Source organism: Camelina sativa, chromosome 2, assembly GCF_000633955.1.
Source record: "Camelina sativa cultivar DH55 chromosome 2, Cs, whole genome shotgun sequence".
Classification (NCBI taxonomy): Eukaryota; Viridiplantae; Streptophyta; class Magnoliopsida; order Brassicales; family Brassicaceae; genus Camelina; species Camelina sativa.
In genome coordinates, this window is record NC_025686.1 from 7,587,572 (window position 1) to 7,607,764 (window position 20,193).

General features: G+C 36.4%; 4 protein-coding genes across 4 annotated transcripts; all 4 read right to left on the minus strand.

Moving 5' to 3' along the window:
• Positions 76-1,299, minus strand: LOC104719676 (putative RING-H2 finger protein ATL37). The gene has a single exon (XM_010437641.1). The coding sequence runs from the start codon at positions 1,178-1,180 to the stop codon at positions 119-121; it is 1,062 nt and encodes a 353-aa protein (XP_010435943.1). The 5' UTR covers positions 1,181-1,299; the 3' UTR covers positions 76-118.
• LOC104719683 (putative RING-H2 finger protein ATL36) lies at positions 2,597-3,614 on the minus strand. The gene has a single exon (XM_019232646.1). It carries the CDS (start codon positions 3,528-3,530, stop codon positions 2,682-2,684), a length of 849 nt encoding a protein of 282 aa, XP_019088191.1. The 5' UTR covers positions 3,531-3,614; the 3' UTR covers positions 2,597-2,681.
• LOC104719693 lies at positions 4,480-7,351 on the minus strand. Its single transcript, XM_010437660.2, has 2 exons — positions 6,560-7,351; positions 4,480-6,477 (listed from the first exon to the last, which is right to left on the minus strand). The coding sequence occupies exons 1-2, from the start codon at positions 7,167-7,169 to the stop codon at positions 4,550-4,552; spliced, it is 2,538 nt and encodes an 845-aa protein (XP_010435962.1). The 5' UTR covers positions 7,170-7,351; the 3' UTR covers positions 4,480-4,549.
• On the minus strand, positions 13,201-14,071 carry LOC104719712 (RING-H2 finger protein ATL39). Its single transcript, XM_010437681.2, has one exon. It carries the CDS (start codon positions 13,911-13,913, stop codon positions 13,512-13,514), a length of 402 nt encoding a protein of 133 aa, XP_010435983.1. The 5' UTR covers positions 13,914-14,071; the 3' UTR covers positions 13,201-13,511.

The following is a 20,193-nucleotide window of genomic DNA, read 5'->3' on the forward strand; positions in this document are numbered from 1 at the left end:
TTTTATTCACAAAGATAATCTACATTAGCACGACAATGAAAAGTCAAAGGCTAAGAGACTCGATTGGAACTACATCAGCACGACAGATAGGACACACATATCTACTCGACTACAAAGATTAGACTTTCTCTGGCATGAGGCGTCGGAACGACTGTTCACCGAGATCTTTCTCCTTGACTTCGGAAGTCTCTAGCACTACATCGTCCCTGCCAATTGTGGACCGAAAAGAAGCTGCTTGAATACTGAAAGAGAGAGACTTAGATATGGCACGGTTAAGTGTTTGTTGTCCTTGAAAGAAACCGCTTCTCTCGCTCCCAACACACCCGTCCCTGTAGCCCTGTCTCGAACTCATGGCTTGAGGTAAAGCCATATGGCTTCTCCTTACCAGATTCAAACTAACCATTTTTCTTTGCACCTCCTCTGGTAACTGCAGTGTGAATCGATCTAGATTCTTACCAAGTTGAGCCAATGAACGTCCGGTCGAATGAGATCTAGGGTAGAATATTTTAGCCATACGCCAGTTTGACAATGACCCTGTAGATCTTGATCGTGTTGCTCTATAACTTGCATCGTTGTTCCATGTCACAATATTATCTACCAAGCTTATGTCATCATGGGATTCTATAACGTCTCTTCGTGCATTCCCCGTTTCAAGATCCATGCACGGATATGGAAAGCTCTCACCAGGTTTTAGAGACAGATTTGCACGACATACCGGACATGTGGACCGAGAAGAGAGCCACACGTCGATGCAATTACCATGGAAAGTGTGGCTACAAGGAGGCATCCAACGTAACGTGTCTTCATCTTCAAACTCGTATAGACAAATAGCACATTCAACCCCACCAGTGCCTATCTTTAGCCCTTTAACCTCTGAATAGAGGAAAGTCGGAAAAGACTCGATTACTTCTTTGTCAAGCGCAGCAACCGTTGCTCTACTGTGCAATACTTCATGGCCTCTCGCCTCACCGTCCGTAAAGCAGGTTCCATATATGACGAAGAAAAAGAACATAATTACAAGGAACAACGTAAACAAAATTGTTCCAACTATTGCTCCCGGCGAGGCACTGGGTACTTTATTGTAGTCTGCGTATTCCCAGTTTTGCTGGCAGGTTACGCAAGGCAAGCATTGGAAAAACAATAAAACACATCCTACGGTCCCATGAATGACAAGTCTCATGATGTGAACGGCTCTTCAATAATAACACGACGGATCACTTAAGTTTCTATGTTTCCTTTAAGAGCGATAGAAAGAGAAGAAAAAGAAGTCCTTATATTATACAAATTCTGATTCGTAGATCACTAAGATCTGCCTGTCACGATACATGATGGTAGATTTGTTTTGGTCCAAATTCTTGATTTGGCTTTTATCTCCGACGTTTTGACTTTTGAACAAGTCTTTTTGTTCACCGTAGGCGTAGAACAAGTGCATTTTCACTGGTGCCTTCTCTATTAACTTGTTGACTGCGCAACAAGATCTAATCCTACTTGTAGACAATTGAAAACTGTCGGGAAAGTCATTTTGAAGAAGATTTTAAAAACGAAGATAATGCAAAGTCAAATGATAAAGGAACTAAAACAGCAGGGTAGATAGTATAGGTGGAGCAATAAGAGAGCCATATCATATGGTCACCATGAAAGATGTACATGACGAAGGTGGTACCAAACACAGCGTTTCCTCGTCTTTGAATTTGTTCAGACTTTAGACACACGAAACATTCTAGCTGGGGTGGCACGATATATATCTGTATCGCCGGATAAAGTAATTAACACTATAGAATGCCATGAACGGGATACATTTATTCCCTCATTTCTTTTGAAATATATCACATGATGCAAATTTTTAACTTATCTTATCACTTTGTAATGAGAAGATATTGACCAGAGAGAGAAGTGAGAAGCTCTATGAAAAAGCTAGGAATGTAATGGGCCAGGGGAAACCATGTTAAATTTTGAACCACCTTAACCAATGCTACTCGAACCCAGGTGGCGGGACTTTTCTCCCTTTACCACTGGAACAAGGCGACTTGGTTCCAATTAATGTTTTTGCTTTTGGTTCTCTGTATTAATTTGAAAACGATGAGAGCATCTAATATCATGGTGGATCACTTGAGCTCCTTGTCTCCCCACACAAAGATATACAATACAAATCTGCTTTGTAGATCAATAAGATATGCCCTTCACGACAACAAATTAATATGTTAGAATTGTTTTGGTCCGAATGATTGGTTTGGCTTTTTTCCCCAACGTTTTGACTTGGGAAAAGTCTTTATGTAGAACAAGTACAAGTCCCACTCATGAGTCATGCCCTCTCTATTAACTTGTTGACTACGCAACAAGAATAGACAACGTAAATAAAGAAAACTAAAACAAAAAGATAATTTTATTTACAAAGGTAAGCTTGGAACGGACAAAGAAAAGTCAAAGCCTAAGAGACTCGATTAGGAACTACATCAGCACGACATATAGGACACATATCTACACAGATTAGACCTTTTCTGGCATGAGGCTTTGAGAAGACTGTTCACCTAAATCTTTGTCCTTTACTTGGGAAGTCTCTAACAATAGATCGTCCCTGCCAATTGTGGACGGAACATGATCTGCTTGAAAAGAGAAAGAGAGAGACTTAGATAGAGCTTGCCGAAGTGTTTGTTTTCCTTGAGAGAAACCGTTTCTCTCGCTCACAACACACACCCGCTCCTGTAGCCCTGTCTCGAACTCATGGCTTGAGGTAAAGCCATGTGGCTTCTCCTTATCAGATTCAAGCTAAACAATTGTCTTTGCACCTCCTCCGGTAACTGCAGAGTGAATCGGTTTAGATCCTTACCTAGTTGAACGGATGAATGTCCGGTCGAATGAGATCTCGGGTATAATATCTCATGAGCCATGCCCAAGCTCGACAATGACCCTGTAGATTTTGATCTAGTTGTTCTATCTGTCAAGCTTATCTCGTCTGGGGGTTCTAGTACACCTCTTTGTGAATTTCCTGTTTCAAGATCCATGCTTAAATATGGAAAGCTCTCGCCGGGTTTCATACACAGATTGGCACGGCAGACGGGACATGTTGTCTGAGAAGAGAGCCATACGTCGATGCAATTAGAATGGAAAGTGTGACTACAAGGAGGCATCCAACGTAGTGTTTCTTCATCTTCGAACTCCTTTAGACAAATTGGACATTCCACTCCACCTTTTCCTATCTTGAGCCTTTTGACATCTGTATAGAGGAAAGACGGAAATGACTCGATGATTTCTTTCTCGACACCAGTGGTTGTTGTTCCGTTGTTTAATACTTCATCGCCTTCCTCTGCAATCAATCTACGATAATGGTATGCAAAAAATGCAAAGAACGAGAAACAAAATATTAAAATGGAGACAAACATCCCAAGAAAGATTATTCCAACCATTGCTAACGTCGAGAAATTGTTATTTTTATTGCCGTATGTGGATTCCCAATCTTGCTGGCAATGCAAACAGGGGATAAAGAAGATATGCAATATAGTACATGATATGATCTGGTGGATGATAGTCATTATGTGAATGGTTCTTCTCTTATATCACGGTGGATCACTTAGGTTCCAAGTCTCTCCCGTTAAGAGCGAGACAAAGAGAAAAAGGAGGTCATTGTAGAAATTTTGATTCGTAGATGATCATTCTAAGATCTGCCTGTCACGATAAAATATTAGATTTATTTTGGTCCAAATGATTGATTAAGGTTTTTCCTTCGACGTTTGACTTTGAAGAAGTTTTTATGTTTACCGTAGGCGTAGAACAAGAATATATCTCCACCGATTCTCTATTAACTTGTTGATTATACAAGAAGACTCTTCTGATGGTTTTGACCTAATTAGACAATTGCATATTGCAAACTGTCGGGAAAAGTCTCGGAAACATGGAACTATGGAGTAAAATCATTTTGAAAAAAATAAAGGGAAGGTAATTCAAAGTCAAAGGTGAGAAATTGGTTAAGGAACTACAACAGCAGGGGACATGTTTAGCAGTAAGAGAGTCAAACATACATATGTCTATAAAGTCAGAAAGAAAGACATGTATGTACACTAGGTACTTGTACCAAACGCAATGTTTTTTTCATCGTCTTCTGAATTTGTTTCAGACTTCAAACATACATGAATTCTCTTTCACGTAAATGAATGAAGGAAATTGACGACTCGTTGTACACGATGGCTTCACCGTCAAGCCCTCGCTGCGGTTGTTCAATCTTGTATAGCCGGATAAAATAATTGAAGCAGTAAAATGTTATGCACCTCCTTTGGTAACTGCAGTGTGAATCGGTCTAGATTCTCACCTAGTTGTACCAATGAATGTCCAGTCGAATGAGATCGAGAGAAGAATTTCTCAGGAATCTGCCAGCTAGACGGTAACCCGGTAGATCTCGATCGAGTTATTCCATAATTTGCATTATTTTTTTTTTTTTTTAATAAAATGTAAAATTTATTCGAAAAAAACTTTTTACATCTGCTTTATGCTGAGTGTTTGAGAGTGTTTGAGATTTTATCTATCTGAGACTAAAAATAAAGAATAAAGGAAAAAATTATCTTGAGGCGAGCCATTGTTCCATTGCAGCCGTGTATTTGCCTTTTCCTTGAGTGTAGATGGAGAGCAGCCTGTCTCTGACATTCCGGTCCAAGAGTTTGATAAGAAGAGGAGCAGGGGTTGGGGCTTCTCCTTGTCTTCTACTATTTCTTTCCTTCCATATGGTGTGAACTGTGGCCTGAAAAGTGTAGCGCAAGAGGTAGAGAGTGACCGGGGTTAGCGTGTCGTCCGTGAGTAGAGAGAGGAGCTGGTCCCATGAAGTTGAAAAGCTGTTGAGTAGAAGATTTGATGTTAGGCCTGTCCAAATTTCTATGGAGAAAGGACAGGAGAAAAACAGATGGTTCCTTGTTTCTAGAGAGCACGAGCAGAGAGCACAGGATGTGGTGTAATTTCCTCCCCAGGATTGCATACGGTCGCCTGTGGAGAGCCTATTCAATGTGGCTAACCAAGCAATGAAAGAGTACTTTGGTGTCGCTTGCGAGAACCAAATCCCTGTCACCCAGTCTTTTTTATCATGACATTCCCGTAGCTGCAACCATGTCTCCCTTGTGGTGAATTTAGTTGTGAAACGACCTCCTTTCCCTTTCCATAAGACTATATCAGCTGCAGAAGTTGTCCCAAGTGAACGGATCTCATCTAGAGCCTGCTCTATTTGGTTGAGATAGTCCACACGGTGTCTTCGTTTTCTGTGGTGTAAAGCCTCTGCAACAGTTGCGTCTAGTGGGATTCCCATATCAATACAGCCTCGAGGGCCTGTTATATCCAGTAAACAACCCAAAGCCGACCACTTATCATGCCAGAAAGAGACACCTTGCCCACTTCTAACCTCGTACTTTATAAAGTCTAAAGCGATGTGCCTATACTTCAGTAATTTCCTCCACATCCAAGAACCTGATGCAGTGTTGGCTTTTATTGACCAAAAGGAGCCTTTTCTGATTAGGTAAGTCTTCAACCACTGTGACCAGAGTGATTTTGCGGATAGTAAACGCCATATGAGCTTCAAACAACTAACCATATTAGCTTCTTTAAGTGATCTTAATCCAAGCCCCCCTTCCTCTCGAGGGATACACACATCTTTCCAGGCCACTTTTGCTTTCTTTGTGTTCAGGGTCGGGCCTGACCAAAGAAAAGCAGAGCATAGGCTATCGATTTCACTGATACAGGCATTGGGGAGACGGAAAGCAGACATCCAGAAATTGATGAGGCTGTGGAGGACTGAAGCAATTAACTGCAGACGGCCTGCAAAAGACAAGTGACGAGCCGACCAGCAACTGATCCGGTCTTTAATGCGAGCAATGAGTGGAGCATAATCTTGCGTGGTCATACGCTTTGTCAGAAGGGGAAGGCCAAGATAACGCACTGGTAGCGATCCATTTGCAAAAGGAAAGGAGCTGAGAATGTCTGCTTGGTCATCCTCTTTTACACCCGCCATATACAAAGTGGATTTTTCTAGACTTATCTTTAGACCAGAGTAATCTGCAAACTTGTCAAATATGGTTAAAATACCTTCAATAGAAGTCTTTGTACCGTCAGTAAAGACTAACAAATCATCAGCGAAACATAAATGAGTGAGTTGCAGGTTGTGACATTTTGGGTGGTAACCAATCTGCTTGTCTTTAGCAGCCTTATCCAACAGTGCAGAAAGAACTTGCATACAAGTAACGAACAAATATGGGGATAGAGAGCATCCTTGCCTTAAACCTCTGGCACTTTTAAATAACCCTGAGAGCTCACCATTGACCTGGACCGAGAAAGAGGCTGTGGTGATACAAAGCTCAATCCATTTTATAAATTGTGATGGAAAGTCCAAAGCTTTGAAGATAGAGAGAATGAAAGACCATTGAACAGAATCAAAGGCCTTGGAGATGTCGATTTTTACTGCACTCCGCGGAGATATGTCGTCTTTATGATAATCCTTGACTATTTCTGAAGTAAGTAGGACATTCTCCATCAACAATCTATCTTTTACAAAAGCCGAATGTGTTGGAGAGATGAAATCTGGCATTACCTGTGAAACTTCTTTCACCAGGGGGTTCTTGAACACCTCTTTGTGCATTTCCCGTTTCAACATCAATGCTCGGATATGGAAAGGTTTCACCCGGTTTCAGAGAGAGATCCTCACGACATACCGGACATGTGGACCGAGAAGAGAGCCACACATCGATGCAATTAGCATGGAAAGTATGGCTACAAGGAGGCATCCAACGTAGTGTTTCTTGATCCTCAAACTCACTTAGACAAATCGCACATTCTACTCCGCCTTTGCCTATCTTGAGCCCTTTAACTTCTGAATAGAAGAAAGATGGAAAGGACTCGATGATGACATCCTTCTCGATCCCACGCCTGGCTCTGCTGTGCAACAGTTCATGGCCTGCCGCCTCAATCTCTGCACTATAGAATGTTTTGTGCAAGCAACAAGCGACCGTGCTTAATGAGATAAATGTTACAAGCAAAACGATTGCAATGATCAATTCCGTGGAGAAATTGGTTTTTCTATTACGGTCAGCAGATTCCGACTCTAGCTGGCAGGTTACGTCAGGCAAGAAATGGAAAAGGAAGAGAGGCAATAAAATACTTGCTACGATCCGACGGATGAGATCTCTCGTGAAGATATTCATTATATGAACCACCGTTTGTACTCTAACCGGTGGATCACGAACCACCCGTTCGTGAAGAAGAAGAAGAAGAAGAAGAAGAAGAAGAAGTATTCATGTCCACTGTATAAACGTAACACAAGTACCAGTCTACTAGTCTCCTCTCTGTTAACTTATTGAATACGCAACGAGACTTTTCCGACAGTTTTGACCTAATCTTGCTCGCCGACAATTGTTTACGTCCTCAATGGGATGTGACTGACCAATAAGGAGCTAGATAACCATCATATGATTAACTAATAAACGATATGTCGTCATTATGATATACATATTCCCATATACCAATTCCATTGAACCGTAGGTATTAATATTATACATGTAATATATTGACTATAATCGAAATCGACTTAATTCATCCGAATAATCACATGATGGACTAGCGTATAGTAGAAACTAGATAGCTTGGCCAGCGGAACAATTTCCCATTGACCATTGCACAGCAAAGCTAAGGCCTCAGTTCCAGTTTCTACGTTACGTCATAACTTTGTACCAAATTAAAATCGAACTCCAAATCGTACATATATATATATATATATATATATATATATATGTTTTAAGTGACAAGAATTGTTCTTAATTTACCATTTTAGATGCTAAAAGCAATTAAGAAAAAATATGGTCCATTTTTTCCCATAGTTTCTGATATAAAAATTGGCATATTTTGACATACCAAGATAGCTTTCTTTTCTTTTAATATAAAAATGATATGTGTATTTTTTCCAATTGACAAAACTCTTTTTCAAATTTCATTGAGATGAGATCTTAACTAAACCAAAAAAAAATCATTGAAATGATAATTTTTTCTTTATCATATTGAGAAAATGTGTTAAAAAAGAAAAGGTAAAAAAAGTTGGGTTGACAAAAAAAAAAGGTAAAAAAAGTAATGTGCATTAAAAAAAATCATAGAAGTGAAAAATATTTGAAAACATTAAAACTGAAAATCCATGCAAAATAGTTATAGATGCTCATCACAGTCACCACTACATGCAATTATGAATTGCTCATCACTACATGCAATTATGAATTTATGATTTGCTCATCACTACAAGTCTACAACATCGAATAATCACACTTAATACGCCACTATTTTTTTATTTTATTTTTAAGTAAACCACCATTTGTTTTGTCAAATAACTAATTTAAACGTCCCTGCAAGTGGCTCGCCACTAAACCATACCACGTCGACGTCGAGTTTGAGTTAGTTATTTGACAAAACAAATAGTGATTACTTATCGATCACGTTCTAGATATTAAAGTTTCAGAAACAAAAGACCTTTTAAGAAATAACTTTTTTTATTGATGTTTAGAAATATAACTCAAAAACTAAACACCTCTTATGTTTCTCTTAAGGTTTGTCACAACTCAACAACCTTATATATAGAACTAGAAATCCTTTACTAATTTTATTTCTATTAGGACTTAGATAACTCCTAATTCCTAATTAGATAATGATGAGCTCCTATAGTCCTTATCCAACTTGATAAGTCTATCTTGAGCTCCAAGTAATACTGAAGCTTATCCAACATTCACCCCTCTAAGCTTCAAGTTCTTCTTATTGAGGTCTTCAACTCCTATGTAGCTCCTCATCTCTTTGAACTGAATCCTTGCTAGGGCTTTAGTAAGTATGTCTGCCTTCTGCTCTTCTCCTGGAATGAATATCACTTCAATTTGACCATTCTCCACACACTCTCGGATAAAATGGTATCTCTTATGAATATGCTTGGTTTTGCCATGAAACACAGGGTTTTTAGTGAGTTCTATAGCGGATTTGTTGTCAATGTACAGCTTTATCTTCTTCAAGTTCTGTCCCGTAATCTCACTGAACAAGTCCTGAAGCCAAATAGCTTGCTTTGCAGCCTCTGTTGCGGCCATGAACTCGGCCTCGCAAGAAGACATAGCAACCGTCTGTTGCTTCTGCACACACCAAGTGATTGGTGTCTCTCCGAAATAAAACATAAAACCAGAGGTGCTTTTACCATCATCAAGGTCCACGTTGTGACTACTATCACAGTATCCAACAATCTCTTTTGAACCTCCTCGCATGTACTTCAGGCCGTAAGACAGAGTACCCTGCACATACCTCAGAATTTGTTTCAGAGCCGCATCGTGTGGAGCTCGCGGATCCTGCATATACCTGCTTACAACTCCAACTGAGAAAGCAAGGTCAGGTCTCGTATGCAGTAAGTACCTTAAACAACCAATTCTACGACGATACAGAGTAGGATCCGCCATTGGTTTTTCTTCAAGTGCTTTTGACATTTTTAAACCAAACTCCATTGGTATATGAGTTAAGTTACACTCGTCCAACCCAGCTTCCTTGAGAATTCTCCTTGCATATCCTTCTTGCTTAAGCTCAATGCCATCTTCACTCTGCAACACTTCGATGCCAAGATAATAGGTAAGCTTACCTAGATCTGTCATTTCGAATTTAGAAGACATTGAAGCTTTGAACTCTTGTATCATCACTAACGAACTCCCTGTGATGAATAAATCATCAACATAAACCGCAACAATCAACAACTTTGCTCCATCTGTTTTGTGATAAACGGCACTTTCCTTAGAGCACTTCTTGAATCTCAAACTTCTCAAAATCTGATCAAGTTTAGTATTCCATGCCCGTGGAGCCTGTCGCAAACCATATAGGGACTTAAACAGTTTGAAAACTTTATGTTCCTCTCCCTTCTTTTCAAAACCTTCGGGTTGCGACACATAAACCTCCTCAGTCAACTCTCCGTGTAAGAATGCTGTCTTGACGTCTAAATGGTGGATTTCCCAACCATGAGAAGCAGCAAGTCCGACAAGCAGCCTGATTGTTTCCAGTCTAGCCACAGGAGCAAAAACTTCTTCAATATCGATCCCTTCTCGTTGAGCATATCCTTTTGCTACTAAACGAGCTTTGTGTTTGCTAATCGTACCGTCTGCATTTCTTTTGATCTTAAAAACCCATTTAAGACCAATAACCTTCACTCCTTGTGGCTTCTCAACTAACATCCAGGTCTTGTTCTTATAAATTGAATTCATCTCTTCCTTACACGCTGTTGTCCAAACAGTTAAGCCTTTTGCATCCTCATAGCTTAACGGTTCATCATTGATTGATAGCAGTAATCTCTCACATTCAATATCCGCTAGTAATGCATAATCATTAAGGTAACCAGGACGTCTTCTTTGCCTCTCAGACCTTCTATGTTCTGGTTGAATAGCATCTGCAGGCTGATTATCATACTCGATCACCTCATCCTCAGATTCATCTTCGTTTATATCATCCTCCTGTTCATCTTGCTCATCATGAGCTCTATTTTCGTGACTGCTTTCTGGTTGAGTGTTCACGTATGGACCCTGTCCATCATCTACGACTCCTCCCCAAGTCATACTGAACATACCTGGTGCTTTCTCGACAACCTCATCAGCTCCCTTCCAAGTCCAACCATCTCTTTCGTTGAAAACAACATCACGGCTAACAACTACTCTTCTAGTTGTTGGATTATAAAGCCTATAAGCTTTAGTTCCTGGCTCAATCCCGAGATGAACAAGTGTTTGAGACCGGTCATCAAGCTTCTTCAAGTTCACCGGTTCAATCTTTGCATAGGCAAGACATCCAAAAACACGAATGTGATCTATACTCGGTTTCGTGTTTCGATAGCACTCATAAGGAGTCTGATTCTTTAAAGCTCTTGTAGGAACTCTATTAATCAGATATGTCGCATGCCTAACAGCTTCTCCCCAGAAATAGTTTGGTACATTCATAGCCTTTAATATACTCCTTGTCATCTCCATTAGTGTACAATTTCTCCTCTCAACAACACCGTTTTGTTGAGGAGTGTAGGGGGCAGTCAAGTGTCTCCTTATTCCATTCCTTTCACAAAAATCCTGAAAATCTCTTGAAGTGAACTCCCCTCCTCTATCAGTACGCAGAGTGATGATCAACTTATCACACTCTTTCTCGACAAGGTTTTTAAAAGCTTTAAACTTCTCAAAAGCCTCGCTCTTCTCCTTAAGTAATATGGTCCACATATATCGAGTGCAGTCATCAATTATCAATAACACATACCTGTTTCGTGACAATGTTGCAGGAGTTATTGGTCCGCACAGGTCCGCATGTAGAAGCTCCAAAATCCTTGAAGCTCGAAATTGTGTTGCAGTGGGAAAAGCTTGACGAGTCTGTTTTCCAACTAGGCATGACTCGCATAGTTGTTTTTCTTTATCAATCCTTGGTAGTCCGTAAACCATCTGCTGTGTTGACATGTTCATAAGTGTCCTAAAGCTTATATGCCCAAGCCTCGCATGCCATCTCCACGTATCATCTTCAGACCTTGTTTGCAAACAGATAGGATTACCGACTTTAAGATTGATTCTGTAGAGTCTGTTTGTGGATCTTAGTACCCTTACTAAGAGTCTTCCTCTTGGATCATGTAGTGTCAAGTAGTTCTGCCTCATCCTAACATCACAACCATGCTCTGTTGCTTGCCCTAGACTTAGGATGTTGCTTTTAAGCTGTGGTATGTAGTATATATCTCTTACTAGCTGTTGTTCTCCATTTTTTCCTTCAAATAGTATTGAACCTTTACCACTAATGTCAACACATGAACCGTCTCCAAACCTCACCCTACCTTTTATTCTTTCGTTCAACTCTGAAAAGAAAGACTTCACACCGGTCATGTGATTCGATGCTCCGTTGTCCAAGTACCAAGTACCTTCTTCAACTTTCTCTAGTTCAAATTTCTTCGGTAACAGCTTTTCCTCATTAAGAAACACGATTTCATGCATGTAAAGAACTGCATCAGCTTCCTCTGTTTCTGTTTTGTTAACCTCCTGTTGATTTTGATTTCTTTCTGGACAATTAGAGGCATAATGACCCGGTTTATCACATCTAAAACAAATCAGAACCTTATCCTTCTTCTCCTTGTTCTGATTTTGTTCCTTTTGGTTTGATGGGCGATCCTGCTGATAGCCTCTTCCTCTGCCTCGACCTCTGTTTCCTCTGCCTCCTCGTCCGCGTCCCCGTCCTCTTGAGTTTGCAAAATTCGATTGATCAGTTCTCACATACATAAGCTTGTCTTGTGTATCATCCTGCTTAACACTACCAAGGGTCCTTTCTTCGTAAACTTTAAGCCTCCCGATGATTTCTTCAAACCCTGTCGTATTGAGATCAAGAACCTGTTCTAGCGAAGCAACAATCAGTATGAATTTCTCTCTTGGTAGACTGCTCAGGAACTTCTTAACTAACCTAGACTCTTCAATCGGAACTCCTAACGAGGTGGCTTTAGACGAGATCTGCGATAACTTACTTGCAAAGTCATCGATTGTGTCTGATTCCGACATACTCAGCTTCTCAAAGTCAGACATAAGTGTTTGCAGTCGGGCCTCTTTGACACGGTCTGCACCCAGGTTCCGGTTCTTGATCATGTTCCAAATATCTCTTGGAGTTTTCTGATCACCAACCTGGAGAATAAGAGATTCAGGTATAGACTGGAAGATCCATGCTGTCGCGATGTCGTTTAGATCAGCATCATTGGACCCTGGCTCTATAGTTTCCCAAACCTTGTGAACACGTAACACAATCCTCATACGCATAGCCCATACGGTGTAATTTGTTGCCGTCAACATGGGACATTGAAGCGATGATGGAGCACTTTCCTTCCGTGCAACTGCTTCCGTAATGATTCCTTCACCTTCTGCCATAACTCGACAGGTGATAGCTTCAAGGATCAACTTACCTTAAGCTCTGATACCAAATAAAATTTCAGAAACAAAAGACCTTTTAAGAAATAACTCTTCTTATTGATGTTTAGAAATATAACTCAAAAACTAAACACCTCTTATGTTTCTCTTAAGGTTTGTCACAACTCAACAACCTTATATATAGAACTAGAAATCCTTTACTAATTTTATTTCTATTAGGACTTAGATAACTCCTAATTCCTAATTAGATAATGATGAGCTCCTATAGTCCTTATCCAACTTGATAAGTCTATCTTGAGCTCCAAGTAATACTGAAGCTTATCCAACAGATATCAATATATCATCTAAATTCTAAAACCTAAGGTTAAATGTTTCGATCTAGTTCAGTTCGAGTTTTTTAGGGTTGTGTTTGGTTTTATAATCCAACAAATAGTGGTTACTTATCGACCACGTTCTAGATATCATCTAAATTCTACAACATCGAATTATCACACAGTTTTTTTGACCAAGAAAAAGGAGTAATATCAATTTCGTCCGGAGAAAAACTTATCTATATCAACACACAATATTATTCACAAATACAAATTCTTGAACGGAAAATGTAAAGTCAAAGGTGAGCTAACACGATTAGGGAATCACATCAGCACGACAGATAGGGCATGTGGAGCTATGAGAAAGCCAGATGTCTACACAGTCAGCATGAAAGACATGTACACAAGGTGGTACCAAACGCAGCGTTTCGTCGTCTTTGAATTCATTCAAACACACTACGCATTCTAGCTCGCCTATACCTGGCTCAATCCCTCTAGCTTCCTTGTAAACAAATGAAGGACACGAGTCAATGGCCTCAGGGTCAAGCCCTCGTGGTGGTCTCCTCGGACTCATTCCAGCTTCCTCCGACGTGTTCCCGGCTGAGGCGGACCGGTCTCTACATCGCCGTATGAAGTAATTGATGCAGTAAAACGCTATGAACCCGATGCTCGCGAACGCGAAAAAAATTGTGCCTTCGTTTCTTTTGAAGTATGACATGTTTCGGATTTTAACATCTTCTTGAGATTTGTAGTGGGAAGAGATAGAAGAGAAAGAAGTGGCGTTCACGTCTTCTCTTCGTAGTTTCTAGGTAATTTCCACGCGCCACCGTGCTTCTTCGTGTTCATAATAAACTAGTGCGACGACTCTAGCACTTTCCTAGTTGCTAATTTTATAGTTGCTTAGACAAAAACTAATTTGAAGGAATAGAAATGAGTTTGAATAGTTTTTGAGATATAGTTTACTAACACCGATCAAACTAAAAAAACAAAAAAAGTCAAAAATGTCAATGTTTTTTTTTTTTTTGGGTCAAATAAAATGTCAATGTAAACATGATTATTTATAATTACATACCGTAATGTCAATGTAAACATGATTATTTATAGTTACATACCATAATGTCATTGTAAACATGATTATTTATAATCACATACCGTATATTACATAATATGCGTTTGATACTATTAGGTCGGTACCTGTGACGTCAAAAAAAATGTCGGTATGTGTATGTAAATTAATTTTGTACTCGAGCACGTAAACATGTACACATATTTTTTTAAAAAAAATTCAGTATTTATCAAAATGAGATTACTAGCATCGTTTCATCTGAAGGTAATGATTACGACGATAGATTCGTTAACTGTATAATGATCTATTGCGGTCAAGGAGATAACGTGAAGAGCAGGGATCAGAACGCAATCAAAGATTAGAAGTTTGTTGGAGGAAATTTGGCTTTAGCTAATAACATTAAGAAAAAGACTCCGGTGCGAGTGATCCTAGGCCAAAAAAGATTGGATCATTCATAGAGGAAAAAATTATGCGTATGATGGGATATATATGGTTGACAAGTATTGGGAAGAGAAAAGTCCTCAAGGAAACACTATTGTCAAGTTTAAATTTAGCAGGATAGCTGGTCAACCTTCAGTAGACTTTTGAAATATTAGTGTGATAAACTTTCTGTCTTTTGGTTTTCGGTAAGATTGTACTACTTTAGAACATCAACATTAGTAGAAACTCTATGATTTTCTCAAATATATTATTTTAATATTTTTAATATAGTTTAACTATTATTTAATTCAAATTATAAGAAAAAAAAAAGAAAACCAATCAGATCATGATATGTGTGAAAGAAGTCTCCGAAGAAATCTTCATGGTACAAACTCAACAGAGAAAGTAAAATCAAAACTTGTTTTAATAGTCCATAAAAATCTATATATAATAAACAAAGAGCTGTAAAATACAGATTTGTAAAACATAGAGGTGTGAAATAAAAATGTGTAAAAATTAATATGTACGATTTTTGAAAGATGGAGGTACGACGAAAAAACACAAAAAAAAACTTGCAACTGTTGGGATCATTAATAATTCTAAACCATTAGATGAGATAATAGAAATAATTTCATCCGTTAGATTAAAGTTGACCCCCAAAAATTGATTTATTATAAATAGAACAATACAAAAAAGAATAAAATAATTTTGTATGCCTGAAGGGTTTATGTCTTTATAGATCATTAATGTTATACTCTTTCCGAACTATATGACCACATGTATAATAATAATAATAATCTAATAGAGAATAAATTAAATTTATTCGTATTTAACCGAATGGACACTAACAAGTTCATAAGTAGACACTAACAAGTTCATAAGTAGACACTAACATGTTAATTCATAAGCTTTTATCATTGGTTCGGTGAGTTTCATAAATCTATCTATATCTATTCCAACACAATGCAAATATAAAAAAATACCTTGAATTGAAGATTGATGCAGGTTTATCCAATAAAATAATTATTTGATTTTATTTATTAATTTGTAAGTTTATAAAATACTCAGAAAACAATAAAATTTAAAACTTGTTTTTGTAGTCCATAAAGTTTATATATAATACACAAAAAGGTGTAAAATATAAAGGTGTAAAACATAGAAGTATGAAACAAAATGTGCAAAAATTAATAAGTGCGATTTTTGAAAGATGGGAGTACCATGAAGAGATGCAAAAATTAATAGGTGCAATTTTTGAAAGATGAGGGTACAACAAAGAAGACACGACAAGACTTGCTTGTCTTCATATTGGAATTTTATCTCTCTCTTCCAATATTACTCCATTAGTGAATGTACTATGACGGGTGAAGTTCTGCACGTAAAATACTGGGATGATTAAGGTATTTGTAGGAGAAGAATACAAGTTAACCATACAAGACTGACTTACCTCAGTTATAGTAGCTTTAAGAATTTAGATCCACCAACGTTGGATTTGCTGGCACTAATTCCTCAAAGCTTGTTCCCCTTCTGTTGTTGAAGAAACTCGCATTAGAGATGCAATTTCTAAGAACTTTAAGACAGTTAGGCGAGAGCAGCAGCTCAGTAGCAGAGACTTGCTTGTCTTCATATCGGGTTCCTATCTCTTCCAACATAATTCCATCTATGAATGCACTATGGCGGGTGAAGTTCAGCATGTTAGAAAACATGGATTATAAAGGTCTTTGTGGGAGAAGAATACAAGTTGACCATAGGAGACTTCATTACCTCAGTACTAGTAGCTTTAGGTCAATCTTGATTCACCAACATTGGAGACACTACTTCATCTCCCTCAGTGAACAATGGGCTAAGTTTTCTGCAATCGAAGAAGCACAGTTTGAAAGTACGGTTTCTAGGCTTTTGAACAACACTGTCTGGATAACGTACATACTCAAGCTTAAAGCAAAGATCATCCTAAGAGAAAAAAAAAAGCGTATATAAGGATAACAATATCAAACTACAAAAATAAACCAGATAGGTATCAGATCAGAAGAAAGATCAAACTTGAGAGAATGCTTCACTCTCACGAGAAATCAACTACAGCCTACAGGTTACACAAGAGATATAATCAAAGCTACACGTACCTAAACGAGTCTCTTAAAGGTTTTTGAGGAAGAAAAAAATCAAACTTGGATCTCTCTCTCTATTTCTCTCTCAAGAAGTAATTCCGTGCTACGCACGGGTTTAGCTTACATTGTTTTTGAATTTTAGGAATTTGGATATTATTAGTTCTTTTATTTGTTTACTCAGTAATTGTTAGTGATTTTAAAAATATAGTGATCATTTCATTTTTTTTTGGATTCTTTTGTTTGGTGTTACTTGAATTTTCCTTTTATATATAGTATTAGAGTATTTCAACATGTGAAGAAATTTTTGATTACGGTTTTTTCTCCTTTTAGATTTTCAATACATATTAAGCATTCCCCATCTTTTTATTTTCTCGCTTGCGTTTGCACAATTTATATTACCACTTTGACATCTACAAAAACATGTAATCTTGGAATATAACTTACATATATACAATCTAAATATGAAATTTAGGTAAACAAAAATGAACTTAATAAATATATTTTACCAGCTAATTTTTGGTGAGGTAAAAAATGCAATCACATCCCTCATCATATAATTTATTATTTATACATTCTAATACAAACTAAAATAGTTTTTACGAAATTTTAATAATAAAAATGAATCCAAGTAAATAAAGTTATAAAAAATTACTCTAAGTTTTATCATAAATGCAATTGAATTTTAATATATGAGTATAAAAATGCAATAGTTTTGTTCCATTGCCGAAATGAATTTTTAGATCTGTCTATTTAGCTTTATTATAAATGCAATTGAATGGAACAAATATTTCTTTTGTCGTAGCTACTTAGAAGACAACCCGTAGAATATTGTAATATCAAATGTCATAATAATAAAGTTTCTTAGGAAGTAAACTATTATATGTGAAAGTGGAAAATGTTATGGGAATTTATTTTGTTCTTTTATTTATAAGATGGTTAATTCTAAAGCTATTTGATACTAAGATTACTAAAAATATATGATACCAATATACAATTAGCATATACTACTCAAAACTATAGAAGTCAAATTAATTAGTACAGAAAAATGCAACTCATAGTCATATCAAACCATGATATAAAAAGACATCACAATCTTAACAACATGATTCTTTAAACATATGATAGTAACATCACAAACTAAATTTACATTGGAGAGACTCATATGCATCGTCTAATAAGAAGAAGTTTTAGTTACCACATCAATGCTCAAAAAAATATATATATAGATCGTAAAATATAAGAAATAAACAAAACCTAACATAAAAAGGGTGGATCGGTGTGTTTTTGTTTGATGGACTTCTAGAGTCTGAAAGTTGATTTGACTTGTTAAGTCTCTTTGTTGGGAAAATGCAGGAGTGAGGACCACAAGAAGACAAGTCGAGTAAGAATAGGTGTATTAAAGCTTTGAGGAGGATTTGAAAAAGACGAAGAAGAAGAGTTATATTCAAGAATAAAGTAGGAGTTCCTAAGGTTTTAACGTCTCTTGTCAACTTGTTTGCATGTTATGTAATATGTAGTAAATACTTGGTATAAGACTTGGTTTGATAACTTGTTTTAGTCTAAAATATGGTATGTATGTTTTGGATAATTTATTTAATATATATTTTAAATAAATTTATATTTTATTAAACTAAATTATAATGTAAATTTTGTGTTACCATAAAATATATTATTGCAACAATATGTAGCTACCATTGACAAAACTATAGTACAAATATTTCGCTACTATTAATTATAACATAGTAAATTAAAAACGCTACTAATAATCTTAATATAGCGATAATAATGTGCTATTATAGAGAGACACATAATACCAAAGGAAAAAACACTATTGTATGTGCCTCTTCTAAGATGGCACCGGCAAAGACAACGTTTACAAAATCGCTATCAAAACGAAATGATAGCATTTTTGTGTGCTAAAAATAGGCATATTTCTTGTAGTGATGTTGAACATATTAAATCTTGATAGTTCATTTTTTCATGATGTAGTAGTATTAACATAACCAACAAACACGACAACACTAGAGTAAATATAAAACATGGTTCAAGGCTCGGCATGAAACAAAGCCCATAGGATAAGCAAATGAAGCTAAGCATTAGAACAACATATTTTTTGGAGCATACTTTAGGTCAAAAGTTTTTTTGTCTTTCAAGTAGAAAAAAATAAAAAATTATAAGTTCAGTTATTATTAGATTTTTTTATAATTTCGAAAAAATTATAAGTTCAAGTTTTATATAAGAAAAACATATATTATTTATGTAGATATATCCAATTTACGGATAAAGTTTTATTAGGTTTATGTAAAAAGCTATCTTTTGAATTGTTGGTGAATGAGCATTAGATTAATGTTAATTAAACTTGTTGTTAATGAATTTTAAAGTAAAATTTAATTTAGAAAAAAAAAATTGAAACTCTAATGGAAAAAGTTTCTATATTTGAAGAGTTTTAAAGCAATAATGAGTTATTAGGCAATATAATATTTATTTTTGTATAAATATTTAAATGAACATGAAAACATTGAGAAGACAAAAAAATGTGAGCATGCAAAACAAACATATTTTGGTTTTTGGACTTAGAAACTATCTTATAAAAATAATTTTTTATATTACTATTCTTATAATTTTATTTATGATAATGAAAATGGTTTATTTTAAAAAAATTGGCATAGGTCATCCAAAATTTCCGGACTGGCCCATGGAGATTAGGAAAGACATACATAAACATTGTAATGAATAAGTAAATTTGTCAAACATTTTCACATTATATTATTTTTTTCTGATGTATTTTTAATGTGAACAACAAACATGATAACCTGAAAAAAAATATTTAAATTTATTCAAGAATACCTATTGCAATTTGGAAAGATATATAAAAATAATATAATTCTTCATAGGAACCTAATGACTGAAATTAAATAATAATGACTGAAAATATCTTTTAAAATGAGAGTAATTACGACTGAAATTTAATTTAATGGAAAACAGGTTGAATTCTAATATTATGGAAAACGAATTGGTAAGATGTAATGGGAAGTAAATGAGTAAGCAATTATAAAATTACTTACATAAAACATCACACCATTAGATTATATAAGATTAAAGGCCAGAAACTAAACCCAGGAATGGAAACCCATAGTTTAAATTTTAAGTCAAAAATTTATGAATTTATAAGAGAATTTTGGAAACACGCAAACATCTTACAATCTAATATAATTTATATTCATTTCTTACCTATGAATCATTTATAAGATTGAAATCCATAAATAAATTTTATACATAATTTAGAATCTGTTCTTGCCCGTGAATCATACATAAGATTGAAACTCATTTTTATAATTTCAATATAAACTATAATCACATTGTTCCTAGGATGAAACCACAAACTGATAAATTGTGGGTTTAGATCGGAA